The 16,314-nt window shown below is 37.8% G+C and overlaps 1 protein-coding gene across 3 annotated transcripts in view; it reads left to right on the top strand.

Moving 5' to 3' along the window:
* The window catches only part of znf536 (zinc finger protein 536), a 310,124-nt gene extending 295,897 nt beyond the window's left edge, over positions 1–14,227 (top strand). For 2 of the 3 annotated variants that reach the window (XM_062989495.1, XM_062989496.1), the window contains one exon: positions 14,041–14,227. In XM_062989495.1, coding sequence (XP_062845565.1) covers positions 14,041–14,120 — 80 coding nt within the window. In that variant the 3' untranslated portion in view covers positions 14,121–14,227. Of the gene's footprint in view, positions 1–8,687; positions 8,759–14,040 lie in introns of those variants that run through there. The other variant, XM_062989497.1, reaches the window with a different exon arrangement.
* Positions 14,228–16,314: the final 2,087 nt, after the last annotated feature.

Raw genomic sequence — 16,314 nt, 5'->3', positions numbered from 1 at the left:
CACGTCCTAATTGTTGGGTTTGTTTTGTTTTCATTACTCTACTACACTTTCAAGTAAATTTTTTTATATGTAGAAATAGCATTTCTACTAAAAACAGTGATTTATCAGGTTAATGGTGTTGGACTGCTATTTTTTTGAACACCACTGTATACATACATTAGCAGTGTGGTGGTCCAGTGATCCAGCCCACCATTGCTGAGATCTCAAGCTTCAAGCTTTCAAGTTCGAATCCTAGGTGGGGCTATTAAGCAGCCCAACAGGCACACTTGGGTCAAATGGGTTTGCACTGTTAATAGCATGTCTGTTCTTATGCAGTAGAGCTCTCTGTAGGACACTGGTAGGTGAAAAGATGTGGCCAGTGACTGCGCTCAGAGGTCAGAGAAGGCACGTGATAGTCTTAGCTCTTCTTGTGCAGGGCAGGGTCGGCCAGCTGTGAAAGATAGGGAATAGGGGAATTGGTAATGATTAGATTGGGTGAAATAGAGGCAAAAAATAATAATGTATGAATGAATTAATTAATTTGTAAAAAATCTATACAGTTGAAAAATATATATTAAAAAAACCACAATTTGTTTTTATTGCATTAAAAACAACCCTCCCCATTTCTATCCGGGCTTGGGACCGGCACTACAATGCACTGGTTTTGTGCATCTAGCAGCTAGGTATCTAAAGTACAATTCAGTGTTTCCAATTAGCCTGGTGGCATGTTTTTGGACTGTGGGAGGAAACCGGAGCACCCAGAGGAAACCCACATGGACACGGGGAGAACTTGCAAACTCCGCACAGAAAGGACCCGGACCGCCCCACCTGGGGTTCAAACCCAGGACCTAATAATTACAGTAAATAAATAAATAGATTAAATAGAAAAGGAAATAAAATTCAATACAATTCTAAAAAAAAATTCTAAAAACTAAAAACAAAGATTTGCATTGTTTTATTGCATTAAAAATAAAAATAAATAATGTAAAAAAATACAATAAAATAATAATAATAATAATAAAATAAAATGAAATAGACATGCATTAAAACATTTTATTTATTTATTTATTTTATTATTTTAGAAAGTCGCAGTTCTCATTTTTACTTCTTTAAAGACTTCGAGTTTAAATAACACCTGAACCTATAAGTCAGCTCTGAACAGTATTTACATCGTACATATACAGCCTTGTGTATTAATTGTAATTTTCATAGCTGTTTGAGACGAGCTCCTCTCCGCTCCTCTGCTTCCCCAGAACTGTAAAGAGCAAAATCTCCAAATGCCGCATTGCCATTTGTATTGTATTTATGTATGGTGGAAAAAAAGGTAATAGATCAAGCACATTCCATTATTCCCTTATAAGATCATTAGCAAATATAATTAGATATGAAAGAAAGTAATTTGGGCGAGAGAGGGGAGAAAGCGCTATCAGGCACAGAAGATAGATAGCAGCGTCAGTGTTTGGGCTCAAATTACTCTGTGGAGGTATTATCGGGATGACGATCTGTGCCCCAGAAATGGAGTCAGACAAGAAGTCAGACGCATCCGGACTCCTTTTTTTCTCCTCCATTATTTTTTTCCTATTTTCTGTAGACCCATTCTGGCTTGCCAGCCACAGCTCCAACACACACTGTTTCACCCAACTCATAGTGTGGTTTAGTGACAGGAACTGAAGGTGTTTGGGATCTAGGTGCGATCGCTGCGTTATCCACCAAGATCTTTGCAAGATCTTTTGGATGAGATGAAAGTGTCGGGTGCCAGAACGGAGAATGAAATAAATTGTTTCACAAATCAATTAAATTTGCTGGTAAATGTTGGAACTTTTACTGGTTCGGGTTTGTTACTGACAGTGCTTGAAAGAATTAATATGCCTCTTAAACCTCAAGTTCTTATTGTTGTTCATTGTACATCCTACAATCAAGTAGATATTTTATAGGATGCACAGAAAAAAAACAGCTTAGACATCCCTGACTTTGGCTTTCCCTTCAAAGACTTTGATAACATTTCTATACAAAACTCATCCCATTTAGGCTTCATGTCAATCCAAGCTTGCAAAGCCTTCTTCATACATGGGTAATCCCAGGAGGGATCGCCTGAAGTACCTAGAATATAGTCAGAAGCTAATCCTACATGATATTCATAAAATTAACCACTATCTGCATATACACCTTTCCCAATCTTATACATATTAGTTTTAGGCGTGTCACTTTCCACACAACACGGTACAGAACCACTGGTACCCATTTTCACTCATATTTGAGCTTACCTGCGTCACACAGAACCAACCGTATCCGGCCCTTATTCTCAATAGTACATAGTACTACTAGGCATTTGGACTGAAATTTGCACTCACCAGACCAGAATACATCTCTTGAGAAGTCAGTGCCGCTTCTGGGCATTGTTAACATACGGGGTTCACTGTACGTTGTGGTCTTCACTTGTATTTTGATGATGATGGTTTGTCAGACCAATATCCACCATGGAATCATGCCAGTTTTCTCTTACCGCAATTGACACCAACTGCATCTCAGTGATCCAGCCCACCACCTCTGAGATCTCAAGCTTTCAGGTTGAGGGCTATTTAACACTTTCAATTTTAGCCCTTGCTGTCTGGTTGTAGTATGGAGCTCAAACGCTGCCATAAGTATTTGAATCTGAATTTTATAAATGTGAAATATTTCAATCTGAATTTTATAAATTTGAAATATTTAATGGCGTAATTTATAAATTTGAATTTTAACAATGCTTTTTTTGTGATTTGAACTTGTGAGGTGGTGAAATTTGCTGTTGAAAAAATTTCATTTCAAAATCACAACTTGCAATTTTCAGATTTTAAAAATTCAGATAAAAAAAAATCAGATCTCTCAGATTCAAATCTCAGAAATACGAATTCAAGCTTGAGGTGAAACATCCGGGTTTCCCAGGAAAAGTAAACTTTCCAGAGCGATCGAACGCAGCATTTAACCAATCACAGCGCTGCCTCACCTGCGTTCATGTCTGTGGAGGAGAAATGAATCCCAATGAGGTAAGTGCATCCAAAGTTCTTCAGATCCACACAGTCAGCTAATTATTTATAGTTCTGGTAAATACTCAACGCGCTTTACGGCAAGATTTTTTTTTAACAAGAATGAATGAGAAAACTGTATAAAAATGGTGGCATGAACAACTTCTGGAACACTCTGTTAGACACTTATTTAGCTAGTTAGTCTAATGCATTTAAAAAATATTAACTAACTGCCAATAGCATACCAGTAACTACGACACTTAGAAACGTATTGCCTGTTTTACAACCTGTAGTTAGCTCTGATAACTAGAACTAGTAAGATCTATGCCTCAAAATTAATTATTTTCAACCATTGACAAGTTGACATCAAAATGTCAGGGAAACACATACACAAAACCATAATGTTAACCGATACACTTCCTAAACTCAGACCAGCTCATGCCAAGCAAAACTCTTAGCTAACCACTACCAACAAGCTAGCTAACGCTAACTAACCTTACCCCGCGCGTTATCACGCCACCAGCGTTACATAACGCAAAATATAAAACTTGCCGTAAAGCGCGTTGAGTATTTACCAGAACTATAAATAATTAGCTGACTGTGTGGATCTGAAGAACTTTGGATGCACTTACCTCATTTCTCCTCCACAGACATGAACGCAGGTGAGGCAGCGCTGTGATTGGTTAAATGCTGCGTTCGATCGCTCTGGAAAGTTTACTTTTCCTGGGAAACCCGGATGTTTCACCTCAAGCTTGAATTCGTATTTCTGAGATTTGAATCTGAGAGATCTGATTTTTTTTTATCTGAATTTTTAAAATCTGAAAATTGCAAGTTGTGATTTTGAACAGCAAATTTCACCACCTCACAAGTTCAAATCACAAAAAAAGCATTGTTAAAATTTACATTTATAAATTACGCCATTAAATATTTCAAATTTATAAAATTCAAATTGAAATATTTCAAATGTATAAAATTCAGATTCAAATACTTATTGTAGGGGTTATTCAAAGAGTTTATAGCATGTCTGTCCATTGTTAACTTATGGGTACCTTCTGGGGGATCAAAGGTTACATACATTCATTAGTGCTTTCCATTGTGTACATTAACACAGCAAACTTGTGTCCAGATGAACTGATTCAACCTTGTGGAAGGACCAGGTTGTTAGGTAAAGTATCAAGGTGTCCATGAACTTTTGGTAACTCTGTACTAGTTTCAGTAACATCTAACCACAGAACCTATTTCAACAGAGGGGTTTTGTTCCCCCTCTGAATGTTAACAACCCCAACACCCCTTACTATTAACTTGGTTCTGGGCTATGTTTGTAAATAATAAATTTTTTAATGGTGTTGATGGGAAGCACTGTTTGCATTGCATTGCATTGATGTCGATTATGAGCGCTGTCTACTATGTTTATCTGAACCCTTTTGAGGTCATAATAGGCATTAAAAGACCTGAGATGAATCCTTACCCTGACCCTTATGCTCTGTGGTTATGTTATTTGTATTTTTTCCCCAGTAATTCCAGTCTTGGGTTTGATCATTGTTCATAAATGCTGTTTGTTTTACCTGCACACTTAATCTTTACAAAAAGGAACCTGGGTTAAAGCAGCCGGCGGATTTTTTTCAAGTACCACATGTCTGAGTTTTGTTGGCTTTCATGTGTCGTTCAGAAATCCAGCACGCTTATCTGAGGGCAATCTCAACCCACACAACTAGCGCGCCACAACAGTTCTGTGCCCCTCCAGAAACACTGGCTCTCTTTGACGTTTGGAAGGAGGGGTGGGGGTGGCGCACGCTGATCCCTCTTACTCTTTGTGAATCACTGCGAATGGTATTCATAAACATCCTGTGTTCATTAAAACCTTCTAAAAATACGATTTGGGTGCACTTCCTCGTGCTCTCGTGTGTACGTCCAGAAGTGCATACGTTAGGAGTGCGTGTGCGGTCAGATTTCCATATTCATAAACACCGCTCTGTACAATCGGGTCTACATTAGCCAAAAGCAACACTTTTTTTTTTCTGAACTGTACCGGATGCCTGAGAAAGAACAAAGGCCCCCCTCCGTAACCGTATGTGTCGTGTGTGTGTTCATTGTGGGCAGTGTGTGTTCAGTACTGAACGAACCACATCCACTGCTCATTCAGATGGGGCAGGAAGCGTTCGAGTGAGGACAGCTGAACTCGGGCTGAGTGCTTCACCCCTACAGTTATTAAAGGAGTAGTTTGGCAAGGAATAAAATATCAAGTGCTCAGAATTTTCCACTTTAGCGAAGCCATATTTGGTGTCTGACGTTTGTTTCTACAGTTTTGTACTGAATAGGTGTAGTAAAATAACAGTAAAATATGTCACAAATGTTTTTTCATGCCTCAAAGAATGTGTGTTTTTATAGGACAGGGTTTCTTAACCACCTAGTGATCTCTGCGGTCCACAAGTGGGCAACGTAGCGCCCTCTAGTGGTCCGTGGTCCTACACTAGGGACTGAATTGTGTCAAAAAAATAAAAATAAATAAATATTAATTGTAAATAAAATAATAATAACATAATAATACATAATAATAATGATAATAATAATAATAATAATAATAATAAATAACAAATAATAATAATAATAATAACCATCAATAATAATAATAATAAATAACCATTAATAATAATCATAATAATAATAATAATAATAATGAATACTAGTAAAAAAATAATAGGAAAATATGTCAATGTGTTATTATGCCTCAAAGGATGTGGGTTTTTTTAGGACAGGGTTAGGTACCAACTAGTGATCTCTGCAGTCCACAAGTGGGCCTGCATTGTGTGTCACAAAAATAAATAAATAAATAAAAATAAATAAATAAATAGTAATTGTACATAAAATAATAATAATAAATAATAATAATAATAATAATTAATAATTATAATAATAAGAATAAATAATAATAATAACTACTAATAATAACTAATAGTAATTATTATTATTATTATTTATTAATTATAATAATCATTACTAGTAATAAAATAATAGTAAAATATGTTGCAAATGTTTTTATGTGTGTTTTTATGACGGGGTTTCTTAATTCCTAGTGATCCCTGCGGTCCTCAAATGCGCCACGTAGCGCCCTCTAGTGGTCCGTTAAAACGGTAAAGAACAAAATCTATTGTGAACCTATAGTTTTACCACCACTCTTATCTACTATCTTGGACATCTATTTATTTATCGAGGGGCCTCGACCTTCCGCAGCTCAGACATAGCCAATCATGTCTGTGCTGAGGATTCGCGTTCTGGATCCCAGCAGCTTCACCGAGCACCCCCAAATAACGCCATTTAGGCTAAATAAAGCACTACTAGTGTATAGAACATATCATTGCTGTAATTGTGTAGTGCATGGACATTAGGCATTGTGCAAAAGTATGTGGACACCCAAGTCCATTGCCTTTTGCAGCCTGACTGTGCTCCTGTGCACAGAACGAGGTCAATAAAGACATGGTTGGATGAGTTGGAGTGGTGTCAAGGAACTCCAGTGGCCTGCACATAGCCTGACCTCACGAATGCACTTTCTGTCTAAACAGACACACTTTAAAACCTTGTGGAAAGCCCTGTCAGATGGGACGACCATGGTGTGGTTGTATATACAGGGCAATGCTAATGGTTTTTAAATAAGGTGTTCTATTTGAATAGGATTTACAGTGTATGTCTTGGCTAAAAGACTTCATTTGGGGTTTCAATCATATATAATGTCATAGAAACAATCCATGGTATGTTTTTACTTCAACAGATCCAACTCTGAGTCTCCCTCAGGAATACAGTTCCTGTTTTATATTATAAAACCGATTGTGAATGGTTATTATGGGATGACCCCACCTTTCTGCCTACAAAACAGATTTAACGTATCACGACAGAACCGATCGACTCTTGAGTCGCTTGCCATGAATCACTGCTGTATTTTCTTAGCTGTAGTTGTGTTCCGCGGTGATAAAAAGAGGCAGCGTCGAAATGTCAGGTCTCAGAGCCGCGACAGCAGGGACTCCTCCCCGAGCGGTCTGGCCCTTGTTAACAGAGCTCGCTCGCAGCCTCGTGCTCGGCTATTGTTCCATCCGCCTCTTCATTTAGCCATTCTGTTAAGCATGACACATGTATTAACATAGGATGGATCCTGGAGCTATGAGTCCTCTTACCATATGTCTTGTATTACTTTTCAGGGCTGTTGATCTGGTGTGTGTGTGTGTGTGTGTGTGTGTGTGTGTGTGTGTGTGTGTGTGTGAAATACATGAAATAAAACAGACGAGGGCGCTAGACTGCACACCAGCCTCAGATTCTACAGCAAGGGTGTAAATGAGACTAGTTTTAGGTAGACAGAAACGATTAAAGACTTAAAACAATTAAAATGTATATAATTTTTAATGATTTGTCTTACAAATGCAAGTGTATTTAAGATAAATAATTTAAAAAACACATTCTGTAATAAGATCAATGATTTAAACAGAAAACAGAAAAAGCCCACATTTTTAATCTTTAAAATATAGACAAGTAAAAATGGCCAGCTCAGACAAAAACACCACAAAATATAATATATAATAATAATAACAATAATATAAATATAATTGTTTTATTAAGTGTAAATAAAAGATGTAACACTGTATAAAAAAGCTACTTCATGCAGATTTTATGTCTGTGTTTATTTGACACTGCATTACTTACACATAAAATAATAATAATAACAGAAATAATAATAATAATAACAATAAAAATAATAATAATAAAAATAAAATAATAATAATAATAATAATAACAAGGGTTAATAAAAATAATATAATACTACTACTACTACTAATAATATTTGTAAAAATAGGAGTTGTAGCCTAGGGGTTAAGGTACTGGACTAGTAATCAAAGGTTGCTGGTTCAAGCCACACCACTGCCAGGTTGCCACTGTTGGGCCCTTGAGCAAGGCCCTTAACCCTTGATAGCTCAGACTGTATACTGTCACAGTACTGTAAGTCGCTTTGGATAAAAGCGTCTGCTAAATGCTGATAATGTAAATGCAATAATAATAATAATAATACTAATAATAATAATAATAGGAATAATAATTCAAAAATACAAATAATAGGATTAATAATTAAAATAATAATAATAATAGTAACAACAGGAATAATAATAATAATAATAATAATAAATGTGTTTTATGTTTTTAATAATGCATTTAATTGAATGTTAAAGCTTTAAAAAAACCTGTTTTATTTATTTTATTTAAAAAAAAAATATTGTGCTTAAAGTACACTGCATTTAAAATAAAATAAAACAGGATTTCATTATTATAAACCAGTATTGTGAGTATTGTAAAATTTACTCAGCATACTGTCCAAGGGAACACGCTTAAATATCATATATATTAATAATATACTGTATAATAAAGCATGGATGATGGAATTTGCAGTAACTCTGGCACATTACAGATTTTATTCACGTTTTTATTCATTTAAATAGTGTATTTTTTTTTCTTTTTTTAATAGGTTAATTTGAGCAAATAAAGCATAATTGTGATAATAGTAGAGACTGTGTAGAGACTGTATCACCCGTGATTGTTTAAACATTACAGTGCTTTGTACTCATGGCTCATATCAGTTTAAATGACTCATATGGTTATATTTGTTTCTAATATTTTCTTTTCCCCAAAAAAATGTCTGGAAATAATTATTTTAATTTTTCCACTCAGTGTGACTGATGATAATTAGCAGTCTCTGGTCCAGTCTGGAAGAGTTAGCATCAGTAATGAACGAAGAAACGAAAATAAAGACTGTTTGTCCGTACCTCTTTCTGGAACACGTGCTTTACTTCACTTTACTTTACTTTGCGAAGGAGAAACAGCTCCTTAATTTCTTGTAGAACCTCCAAACAAAGGAAGTTGTGAAACTCTGAAGTCGACGTGTTAAGTCTCCAGACCGCAGTGGCAGTTGTTTGGGGAAAAGGAACGCCGTCCTTAAATAATACCATTCCAGGTGGCTTAGTTAATGAAGAGTGAAAATCAAATATGGGGCCCTAATCTGTAACTCATTACTGCAACTTTCTTTAAAGGGAAGTCACAGAGAGTCAGCGCCTTTGGGAGAGCAGGCGGTTATAACATAATAATCATAATTTAAATTAAAAAAAGCTGAAATAAGTGATTTATTTTCATTACCTCAGAATGCTGTGTGAATTTCCTCTGGGAGTAAAATGCAATGCTTCGGACAGATGTGCTTGCATGATGTCAGTGTTTTCTGTATATAGTTTTTAATAAAGCCAGTTGTTTTAGATCCTCAAATGACAGTCAGGTTATGTCTATGAGACATGGAATAGCAGCCGGATGCAGGTTAGATCAAGATCAAGATCATGCTGAATGTCATGAGCAGGCTGTTGTGAACTGGCTGATTTGCAGTCTTTTTCTGCCATCTGGTGGACAAATTGTAGTATTGCAGTTCATACTTGGAACAGCAAGTGCGCTTGGTTTGCTCTATTAAACAATAAATTGCATTACTATTATTATTTAAAATTGCTTTTAAAGTTTGAAACTGATTTTTTTGCAGAGTTGGAATATTACAAAACACTTTTATTTTATTATAATTATAATTACTAGCACATGTTCAATTATGAACAATGAATCGACTAATTTTCAATATGTTCACTGTGTGTTTTCTTCATATAGACACACAAACATGGACTTTTCTTTTATAGAAAAGTATGGGAAGGTCCATAATGTCATCACTTTGTGGCATGACCTCTGAAAGCACTATTAAACTGTCCCTATTATGACTGACCACAGTCAGCTCCTGGAACAAAAGAACAGAGGTGTTACTGCCCAAAGTCAAGCCATACTTAGGCATCATTAAATTCATTTTTAATAATAAAAGTGGTTTAATTCTGTAATATTATGGAGCTAAATATGTAAAAATGTAACAGAAGATCAGTTTAAAACTCTACTTATGTCATAAGTAGGTGGATTGGCAACTCTAAACTGTCCCTAAGTAATATGGTGAGTGTGTGATTTCCTGGACCCTGCTGTGTGTGTGTGTGCGTGTGTGGGTGTAGTTCTATAGCCACCACTACTAAGTTGTCACTGTTAGGTCCCTGACCAAGGCCCCTAACCCTAAGTAAATGATATAGGGCCAGTGGTAGCCTAGTGGGTAAAGCTTTGGGATGTCAATTAAGCTGTAGCTGCTTAAGGCATGTCATATTAATACCAGTGGTTTGGATAGGAATGTCCAACCAGCTTGTGGTCCAGTCTCCTGTCTATATATTTTAGGCTATATGGTGTGCATACATTATATACAGTGCCTAGTGGTTATATTTAAGACTAAAAGTGTAGAATCCTGGCCTAAATGTATATTAATAATAATGAATAAAGGTATAGTCATATATGTCATTCACTCTCTCTCACTCACTCACTCACTGTCTTAACAGCTTATCCAATCAGGGTCACGCAAGTCCATCGCAGGGCGCCAGTCCATCGCAGGGCAGACACACACACAAACACACACACCCATTCACCTATAGGGCAATTCAGTGTCTTCAATTAACCTGACTGCATGTTTTTGGACTGTGAGAGGAAACCGGAGCTCCCGGAGGAAACCCACGCAGACACAGGAAGAACATGCAAACCCAGCACAGAAAGGACCCAGACCGCCCCGCCTGGGGATCGAACCCGGGACCTTCTTGCTGTGAGGCGACAGTGCTACCCACTTAGCCACCGTGCCATCACATGACCATGAATGTTACAATCACAGCCACAAGGTCGGGTACAACGAAAGATACCCCAAAAAAGACCTGTTTTGCTTTTTCTGTTCGAATCAAGACATTCATTCATCTGGTGCCTGGTTCCAATGGTTTCAATTCTGGGTTGGGGTCACAAACACAGAGGGCGCATGGTGTAACATGAGCCTGGCCATTTTAGGGACGCATATCAGTGCACCTTTAGTTCTGATCCCATCAGTGCACCCTTAGTTCTGATCCCATCAGTGCATCCATAGTTCTGATCCCATCAGTGCACCCTTAGTTCTGATCCCAAGCCTGGATAAATAGGATTAGGGTTGTGTCTGGAAGGACGAATGGTTCCACTGGTTTCAATTCTGGGTTGGGGTCACAAACACACAGGGCGCATGATGTAACATCAGCCTAGTCATTTTAGGGACGCATAACAGTGCACCTTTAGTTCTGATCCCATCAGTGCACCCTTAGTTCTGATCCCATCAGTGCATCCATAGTTCTGATCCCAAGCCCGGATAAATAGGATTAGGGTTGTGTCAGGAAGGACGAATGGTTCCACTGGTTTCAATTCTGGGTTGGGGTCACAAACACAGAGGGCGCATGATGTAACATCAGCCTAGTCATTTTAGGGACGCATAACAGTGCACCTTTAGTTCTGATCCCATCAGTGCACCCTTAGTTCTGATCCCAAGCCCGGATAAATAGGATTGGGGTTGTGTCAGTAAGGATGAATGATCCGTCGTGGTGACCCCTAACAGAATCCACCGAGAGCTGATGATGATGATCTTAAAGTAGCAGGGATTTGTTCAATAGTGGTGCTAACCTTTAACCCTACTATTAAAACACTATTTAAAACCACAGTTTGTATCACTAACTGAAAAAGGGAGTGAATGGCCTCATTTGACTCCTCCTGCACGCTAAACTAAGCTTCTATTACCGAGGAAAAAAAACCCCCACACATCCTGATAAGTTGGCCGTGAACAGTAACGACAGGGCGTGCAACGCAGAGTGAGTAGGTGTGTCGTCGTTATTGCTTTAATGGGCGGCTCTAAATGGCGTTCGCTCCGGCGGTTATTAAAGCCAAGCGCTGACTCTTTACCCGTCTCAATTCCTATTAACGTTCCCTCTTATTGCACAAGCGGCAGCGAAACAGACGCGTGTTTTAATTCCGTTTTGTCATCTTCGCCGAGGCATCCTAGAAGAACACGACACGTCAGCGCACTTTTTATTGGCAAATCATTTTCTCCGCGCTTGTAAGGAGAATGAAACGGCATATTATTCATATTATTTACTTGGCGCTGACTGCACAGGCAAATAATTTGAAAAAACGGTGTGCGTTTTACCACGATTCAGACTTCCGCAATAACTGGAAGTTATTATCCGGCGCGTTCACTTGCTTATAGGGGAAAAAAAAGGGCTGAAATATATTCAGATAACTCCATTTTTAATCTTTATGTAACCTTTATCGGAAAAATCTCATAAGCTCTTATCAAACAGGCTATGTTTCCTTCAGTGCTAGCCTGACTGAGCTTACTTTGCATATAAATACATTTAAATCGGCTGGCATTAATTATGCATGGCCTTATGCCGGCATCTGAATGCGAGTGTAATTGTGCATTTTTGTTAAGATTGCATCTTTTTTTTCATTTTTTTGACTGTAACTGCTGGTATTTGTCAAATCCTGGAAGCGGATCATGAATTCTGATCTGCCATACAAACAAGTTCACTGTTACAGAGTCACAATTTAATAGTCGTTTAGAGGAATAAAAAACTGAACTGGAACTCGCACCCATGACATGATGATTGAGGCATGTGACCAGCAGATGGATCCTCCTACAGTGCATCCTGGTGCATCAATCGTCTGATCAGTCGACCTTCTTCTTAGGTGCTCACCTTGGTGGACTGGAGTTTGCGATTATGATTATAACATAACATTAAAACCACCTCCTTGTTTCTACACTCACTGTTCATTTTATCAGCTCCACTTACCATAGAGAAGCACTTTGTATTCCTACAATTACTGACTGTAGTACTAGTCCATCTGTTTCTCTGCATGCTTTGTTAGCCCCCTTTCATGCTGTTCTTTAATGGTCAGGACTCTCCCAGGACCACCACAGAGCAGGTATTATTTAGGTGGTGGATCATTCTCAGCACTGCAGTGACACTGACATGGTGGTGGTGTGTTAGTGTGTTTTGCTGCTATGAGTGGATTTTTAAATACCGTGTCCACTCACTGTCCACTCTATTAGACACTCTGACCTAGTTGTAGATGTAAAGTCAGAGACGATCGTTCGTCTATTGCTGCTGTTTGAGTTGGTCATCTTCTAGACCTTCATCAGTGGTCACAGGACGCTGCCCACGGGGCGCTGTTTGCTTGGTGGACTATTCTCAGTCCAGCAATGACAGTGAGGTGTTTAAAAACTCCAGCAGTGCTGCTGTGTCCGATCCACTCATACCAGCACAACACACACTAACACACCACCACCATGTCAGTGTCACTGCAGTGCTGAGAATGATCCACCACCTAAATAATACCTGCTCTGTAGTGGTCCTGTGGGGGTCATGACCATTGAAGAACAGCATGAAAGGGGGCTAACAAATGGACTACAGTCAGTAATTGTAAAACTACAATAAAAGTGCTTTTATATGGTAAGTGGAGCTGATAAAATGGACAGTATATAACAGCATACAAAAGTATGGTATAGAATATACATAATAGAATATAATAGACATAAGCAATTTTTTCATAATAATTAAGTAAATGAAAGATTATAAAATATTATTAAATTATTTTAGTTAAATTAGCTGCCAAAATCCACCACAAAATAAATGAACCTAAAAAAAGCTATAAAATGTATATTATGTAAAATTATTAATCGAAAATAAATCAGTTAAAAATATTAATATTATTATAAAATTATAACAATATTATTATAACAATCTAACATTAATAATAATAATATTCTTAAAGTTAATATGTTTTTGCTAAACTCATTTATTTAATTATTTATATAATTTATTTATTTATTTAATAATATTATTTACTTAATATTATTTGCCTAATCTCTACAGTCTGGAGCCACCCTATCCTTGCTTTGACGAAGTACTACCACAAATTACAATCTGTGTCTGTGTACCTAAATATGTAGTGTTACCATAGCAAAAGTATTAGATAAAATAAAACATACACACTAGTTTTAACTATCTATGTGTTTTTAATTTAATTAATTTATTTATTTAATTTATTTTTGACCTTGACTTGTGTGTATCATTGTATCGACGAGCAGCGTTGCCGTGGTGTTAACCTGCGTCTGTTCTTTCAACCGTAGTTCATCTGTGGGCGGAAGGAGAAGCTTCCCGAAGGCTAACAGACTCCGAGATGCAGAACGCCCCGCTTATCAGAGACTGACTCGCGTCGGCCAGGATCGGCTGCAAGAAGCAGGAGGAGAAGGAGGTGAAGGATGGCGACGATAAGAAGACGCGATCGCGACAGCGGTCGGGATGGATCGGAACACAGACGGACACCTGGGGTGTGTGTGATGTTTTGAAGGCGCGAGTGAAGATAACTTGATGTTTAGCAAGACGGATGAAGTGACTTTGGTTCCTGTGTGTTATGTCTGTTCGATTCGACGGTGTGTAGCTGATATAATCTCTGTGTTTTTTTTCTTCCTTTGGCTTTGGGTCTCACTTTCCTTGTACCAAAAGTCACCTTGACCTGACTGACCCTTCCAGTTTCGACCTGAGACGATGGAAATCCGTACGTTTCTCACTGCCTACTGAGACACTGCTACATTGCTGATGAATGTGACTCTCCTCTCCTCGCGGGCCCACGTATAGGGCTTACAATTTTGGACCAATCTTCTGAGCATTTGGAGACCAAGCACAGTCGCAGAGCTTATTTTTTATTCGATTTTTTTTCTTCCCCCCTAAATGGATGAATGTTTGAAACGAGCATGCGAATGCAGTGCTTTCTGGAAGTGAGAAAAAACTAAGCAAAACTCTTTACTATACTATATATGGACAGTATATATATATATAGATATATACTGGAAAAAGGGAAACCATGAAGGACTGTGTGATTTTCTCTTGGACCGGCTTCTAGCCATGATGTTCATATTGATCATATTAAGGATAACGGAGGATGACTGCAATGAAAATTGCACTGAAACACTCGCAGAAGATCTAAAAAAAAAAAATAAAGAGAGAAAACGATGTGAATTTTGGACTCCAGGAGCAGGCTGATTTTCATCTCAGTTCTGGTGTGATTTATTTGTAATATACTGCCACCAATCAATGTTGCAAAGTGTTACTGACTACTGAAATGGTTTGATGTATTTACTTGTTAAAAATGATTTAAAAACTAAAAAAGCAAGAAAAAAAAAAAGAACTACGAGCAAGATACACAAATATTGTCTAGCCTTAGATCCAGTCATGCGTTGTTGCATCTACAAAGCTATCTGTTTTTGATTGTAGGCCTTAGATTGGACTTTACGTTTTCTAGTACTGTACTTTTTTGCCTTTGACATAAAGATGTAAAGATAACATTACAAAAGAAAAAAAAATACAAGACAATCTTCTCAAGTCGCTCCGATCGAAGCGTACGTCCGTACAGTATATATCCGTGCCCCTCGCCAGCGTAGAGAGGCTCTCGTTTTGTTTTGTTTGTTTTTTTTCTCCCCCCGCCCACGAGTTATTTTCACTGTGATAGTATCTAAAATATACGGTACACAGCTAACTAAACTAAAAAGAAGGTGTGTATGTGTGTGTCTGTGCGTCCATCGACGTTGTGGAATTTCTCTCTCCGTTACTTCGTGAACAGGCCGTGAACAGTGCTCGATTGATTTGATGATTCGAGATGCGAGAGGTCGGTTTACCGGCCGCGTACCGACGGGATACGCAGCGGAGAGGAACGATCAGCTTCGCTCTGTTCGATTCATTCAGATATCGGTATGGTGTCTTTGTTTCTTAGCTAAATATCAGTGCGACAATATTGATTAGTTTTTACTCCATGAAGTTTGGAAAAATGTCTAGTGTATAACGAGTGGGAGAACCTAGTAAATGGTGTTTAACATCATATATATATACATATATGACAGGATGTAATCATAGGGATTGGACACGTCTTGACCAATCGGAGATCCGTACGTACGTGCACCGCCGGAGGAGCTGAACGGAAAGCACAGCGGGGGGTCGATCTGGGTCTTACAAAACCGATCATTCCATCTCTGAACTGTCTTGTGAGCTGTACAATTTCCTTCGTTTGCTGTACCTTCATGGCAGATGCTTTGTTTTGTAACTACTGATCTGTACTTATAATAAAAATAAAATGTATTCCAACTATTACACCCTGTGCAACAAGTGTGAACGCAAGTTTGTAAAAAAGAACCAGGTTTTGGTGATGGAGTGACGAGCAGAATGCAGAGGACAACAACAGTTCATTTAAAAAAAATTTTTAAGTAAATAACAAGTTATTATCATCATCACCACCATCATCATCATCGTTATCATTATCATCACCATCATCATCATTCTTATTATTATCATTATTATTATTATCATTATTATCATCAATCAGCATCATTATTATTATTATCATTATTATT

Source organism: Trichomycterus rosablanca, chromosome 27, assembly GCF_030014385.1.
Source record: "Trichomycterus rosablanca isolate fTriRos1 chromosome 27, fTriRos1.hap1, whole genome shotgun sequence".
In the NCBI taxonomy this organism is placed as follows: Eukaryota; Metazoa; Chordata; class Actinopteri; order Siluriformes; family Trichomycteridae; genus Trichomycterus; species Trichomycterus rosablanca.
This window is presented reverse-complemented; position numbering and strand designations above follow the sequence as displayed.